The sequence below is a fragment of the Montipora capricornis genome, chromosome 7 (genome assembly GCF_036669925.1).
Source record: "Montipora capricornis isolate CH-2021 chromosome 7, ASM3666992v2, whole genome shotgun sequence".
In the NCBI taxonomy this organism is placed as follows: Eukaryota; Metazoa; Cnidaria; class Anthozoa; order Scleractinia; family Acroporidae; genus Montipora; species Montipora capricornis.
In genome coordinates, this window is record NC_090889.1 from 762,129 (window position 1) to 767,128 (window position 5,000).

General features: G+C 36.3%; 2 protein-coding genes across 2 annotated transcripts in view; one reads left to right on the forward strand and one right to left on the reverse strand.

Moving 5' to 3' along the window:
* The window catches only part of LOC138057708 (uncharacterized), a 3,448-nt gene extending 1,924 nt beyond the window's left edge, over positions 1-1,524 (forward strand). The window contains exons 3-4 of the mRNA XM_068903635.1: positions 234-399; positions 1,361-1,524. Of these exons, the coding sequence (XP_068759736.1) occupies positions 234-399; positions 1,361-1,524 (330 nt within the window). The remainder of the gene's footprint in view (positions 1-233; positions 400-1,360) is intronic.
* Positions 1,525-1,902: 378 nt separating this feature from the next.
* On the reverse strand, positions 1,903-4,675 carry LOC138057710 (G2/M phase-specific E3 ubiquitin-protein ligase-like). The gene is made up of 4 exons (XM_068903636.1): positions 4,654-4,675; positions 3,788-4,281; positions 3,275-3,545; positions 1,903-2,144 (listed from the first exon to the last, which is right to left on the reverse strand). The coding sequence occupies exons 1-4, from the start codon at positions 4,673-4,675 to the stop codon at positions 1,903-1,905; spliced, it is 1,029 nt and encodes a 342-aa protein (XP_068759737.1).
* Positions 4,676-5,000: the final 325 nt, after the last annotated feature.

The following is a 5,000-nucleotide window of genomic DNA, read 5'->3' on the forward strand; positions in this document are numbered from 1 at the left end:
GTATATTTAACCCAGTGCAACACAATGCTATACACTATCATTATAATTATCTCTAGCCAATGTTCCAATTAAACAAAATAAATGAATGACAAAAAACTAAAAGGACCAATTCTGAATGAGTCCTATCTGGGTTGTGTAGACCTTTCATGACAAACCCACTGATTAGTAATTTGCTCTCCTTTTAGCATCCTTCGCAATTACCATTTTACTTTTTTCCTGTTTAACATTTATAGATTGAGGCCTATGGAATTGACTGGAATGGGCCATTACCATGCAACCAGTGGGATGGTGCTCAAATGGAAGGCATGGAAGTTCCTCGTGTCAATTGTCCATTGAACGAACTAGACTATGAACAACTAAAAGCCTCAATAAATCCCGTGGATGACAGCGATAGTCATGGTATTGATCTATATATGAACACTTTCTCTTTTGTTCAGGCCTCTTTGGAAAATGAACAACACAATGTTTGCATGTAATAAGTAACAAAAAGTGAAAATTTTCCATACTATAAAATATGTGACTATCGGTGTACTGTAAACAGTTACTGTTGAAATAATATTGATTCTAGACACAGAGAACAAGTGTCACAATTAAAGAAAGGTGGCATCAAATGCAAGAATAAAGGAGTTTTTATTTCTTCGCAAACTGTAGTCACTTTAAGTAATACTGAAAATCGGAATGTTGTGATATTAACATTTAACACTCTAATCAGTTGAAAATTAACAATGTATTGTTATCTGATAATACATTTTTGCTTTCCTTTTGCAACGAGAAGTTTATCATTTGACAACGTGCAACTCTAATAATGCATCTGAGGACAAGCTATTTCGTTTTCGTTAAAATATGAAGTATTGCAATACAAACGTGCTATAACGTGTGATATAATTTCAAACTGTATATGGATTTGCAAATATACCATTCTGAGAGTGCATATGTAGTGAAAAATATGTTTTGCTTATTTTAAAGACCATTCAAAATGATGAAGAATGGTGTTCCCTATTTTAGAATACCTTCTATCATTCTAGAGATATTCAAGTTTTTGTTAAAAAATGGACGATGTCACAAACATTGCTTGCAAATGACTGTAATGAATCACAAAATTGAGAATATCTCCGAAAATATTGGATGGGTGTTGTTCAAACTTGGCAGTAGTAATCTACATAAAGTAAGGCACAAAATGATACCCTCTATGCTGTTGCGTTTGCTGCAGGGTCTATTTAACACAGGATTTATTTTGTAGTCTATTGTGGTAATAAGACATGTTCACTCTCGGTAAGCTTATGGGCAGCCCAAGCATTTCAAGTCTGACCATCTGCCTCTACTTATCTGTTCAATATCCAAGATATTTGGTTCATTGCAGAAAGGGAATGGAAACGAGTGTTGCCATGGCACTATCTTGATGGATGTCACTTTGTGTCTCATCTGATGTACATTACTGGTGCCAAAATTGAATATCATTATTCCAATATTCTTGGAGATATTCTCAATTTTGTGATTCATTACAGTCATTTGCAAAATAATTAATGTGACATCATTAATTTTTAAAAAAAAACTTGAGTATCTCTGGAACGAAAGAAGAAACTGCAAAATAGAAAACACCAATCTTCATCATTTTGAAACTGTTTAAAGTAATAGTATTTTTCACTTCATAAGCACTTAAAAGTTTTCATAAGAGCAATAATTATTTATAGCATAGAAATACCATTGCAGTGTCATAATGATTTTATCTGCTATGAGCCTCTCCCATAATACATGTACCTTAAACCTGGAATGATGCAGTTACTGTATTCTAACCAAGTCAATATTATGCAACTACATCATCACTCTTAAAATACTTAATTTAACACAACAATAAACTGTGATCTCCTCGTAAGAGAAGCTGTCAAGAAAGTTGGAACAAAATTACACTATACCAAAACCGCTGCCTTGGATGTCTAAAGCTTTGTTTAAGCTTTCTTTAAAATCCTCAAAATTGTCATGCATGCACGGTAGTTCCAGTTCCTGGGGACATGTATTGGCATTTGGAAGGGGTCCACATTCAGGCTGAAGCTCCAGCACAGTTATTTTATCAGGACTGTGAAACCCTAATGGTGGTATTTGATTCACCCCTGTGCAGAACATTAAGAGACCTGGCAATCTGTCAGCTGTACAAAAAAAAAAAAAAGGTTTGGATTAGATGATATGTTGCAGATAGGTGTTATCAATATACTATGAATACTAAAAATATTACCATGTGTTGAATATACAGAGATAAAATGAAAGGAGCTCAAGTTCTGAATATGCACTGTGACAATAAATTATGTTTACCCCACCAAATACACTTAAAAACAACCAATGGGAAATGTTCATAGGACTGATAAAATATGTTCAATGTTCACAAAATTATGAACCCAGTAAATAGCCCAGCTCACCAAAAGTCTCTCGGTACATGTAGCTCAGTAGTTAGAGCACCCAACCAGTAGTATCTGGGAGGTCATGAGTTCAATTCTGTCAGGGACTCTGATTTGTTCTTTGCCCCCATGCTTGTAACAAATAATCATTTCATCTTCATCACTGAGCTTTATAATATTTACCATCTTTTACTGCTTATTATAACACTGTTTCAAAGGAGTTGAAAGATTGCAATGTTGTATATTGCTAAACTTACAATGTTTAACAACCTATTCTCATTACAACAGATGTTGCATTGTGCGCTGGTTGTCTGTGAATGGCAAGTAACCAATCATTTAGCATTTGATAGCACAGAAATTCCCTTATTTATACACTTTTTATTTAAGCCCTGGCCAAATTAAACCTCGCAACATTTCCACATTGACGCAACATGGCGAATAAGTTTATGTACCCAGGCCCCTGGCGCACAACAAGTGGACCTAGTGCACACGCTCTAGTGCAACAATATTGCATGAATGTAGCCAAACAACTACAAAATCATGCAACATCCAATTCGTTGCATGAAAATTTTGACTGTTTTCAAATTTGATCCAACATGATCCAACCTGTTGCAACATATCATAACAGGTTGGCCAAGCATATGCAACATGTTATGCCCAACAATGTTGCAAGATGATTCGCTGAAATGTTGCGATTGTTTGGCCAGGCCTTTCCTGGGACTATATCCCTTCGCCCCTCTCCCCCACCAAAAAAATAATTGATAAAATTAATGGTCTTTGCTGTAAGTTCTACCTTCTTTTTCTATGTACTCTAGGAAGTACTCTTTTACTTTATCCTGCACATCTTCAAAAACCAGTAAGTCTTTAAATGCTGCTGGTGTAACACTGATCGACAGATGCAGGCTCTGAGCAACTGACAAACACGGACTTCATCATATCAGGGTACTTCATGGCTACTCCAAGGACAGGTCCAAGGCCAACAGCAAACTGGTCTAGCTCAGCCTTTCTTGACAGAATGACAGAGTGCACGCATAATGCAGTTATCGCTTCTAACTTATTGGATACTGACAGTACTTGGGGAAAGCCTGCTTCTGCAAGAAGAGTTTGGACTTCAGAATAGACCTCTTTTATGTTGTCCACTGTGGCAGCATCAATCTAGGAAAATAAGTACTTTTAGACTTTATTACATTACCAGTATTAATATGATCCAGGTCTGACTTGAAGGGCCTAATAAGATAAATTACATCACCAAAATCAAAGCACCCTTGTTGACGTTTTGAGCCTGGACACTTTTCTCATAAATTAGTCAAAAGAATAAATAATTTCAAAAAGTGCATTACCGGTAGTTCTTGTTTTAAGGAGTATCAAGGGTTTAAAGGGACTAATTTCACACACACCTTGTCAATTGCCTGAAGGACTTCATAGTCCACAACATCACTCCTTGTTATGTCAGGAAGAACGTTTTCAGTGCTTTTTGATGTCAAATACTTGTATACTGCTGGTGACAGGTAGGGGAAGGATGGTCCACCATTGACTATGCTTGCAGCTATCATTCTACCAACCACTTTAAACATGCTTGCTCTTAAGGCACCTGTGTTGTGCAGTGGTTGCACAATAAAACTGGTACCTTCAAACAACTTGAATTGTGTGCATGGTGAAAGAATAGACTTGAGAAGTAGAGTGAAGTACTCCCTGCCAGGTCCACCACCATCGACTGCTGCTTCACCCTCAAAACAGATAACAACAGGTTTGTTGATGTCATAATCCCTTTTCTTGAAAAAGGCTATGCTGTCTTCAAATATGTCTTCTCGTCTAACACTGATTCTGAGTGGAATATAGTTCTTAGGCTTCAGGGTTGATAAGATCTGTTCCTTGCTTTTGGAATTCACTTCTGATAGGGTATAACATAAAAAGGGGAAAGTAAAAGTAAGTGGTTCATAATTCAATTTCAATATTGTTTTAATGGTACAGGGAACCCACTGTACACATCAAGGAAGGAGACTGGAGATGAAAGTGACTTAATCAACCCATTTAAATACTGTCATTTCTTCACACATTTCGCTATGTGTCTGAATTCCTGTCACCCAGTTACGTAGGTAAACTGCTGTCTTACAATCATTATTAAAAGCCAGCAGTAATGTACTGAGTTCTATGTAAATTTACACTGATTTAAGTAAGATTGCAAATGTAATTTTGTTTTTGAAGTATAGTAACTTTTATTATTTCAACTTATGGCCTAAATAATAATTATCATTTCTCACACGTGACTCGTGACTCATAGCCATACCAAGCCAACCACACAGCCATGCCAAGCCAACTGCTAAGATCTGGATCTTTTTCTTAAAGCATTAACCAAGATAGCATCTGTGTCATGGCACTCATGGATGTGAAGGGGTAAAAAGAAATAATTTTTCACATTACCTGCACATGACTTGTCCAAGATTTCTGTTATAGTAGCATCAAGATCCAGAAAATTGTCTTGATATACATCCTTCAAGACATCTTCTCTCAAGTGTGGAAATATATCTTTCAGATATGCTATAGAAACTTAAGCCCAAAAAGGGAACAAATTGTGATGAGGATGATAAAATAGGACAGGAATGACCAACT

Bases quoted from the DNA above. Each gene is read 5' to 3' on its own strand.
- LOC138057710 (XM_068903636.1), bottom strand. From the start codon at position 4,675: ATGGCTATGAGTCACGAGTCAC. The intron at 4,282-4,653 runs GTGTGAGAAATG...ATACCCTATCAG, and splicing joins GGCTATGAGTCACGAGTCAC to AAGTGAATTCCAAAAGCAAG. The intron at 3,546-3,787 runs GTGTGTGTGAAA...TTATTTTCCTAG, and splicing joins TCCTTCAGGCAATTGACAAG to ATTGATGCTGCCACAGTGGA.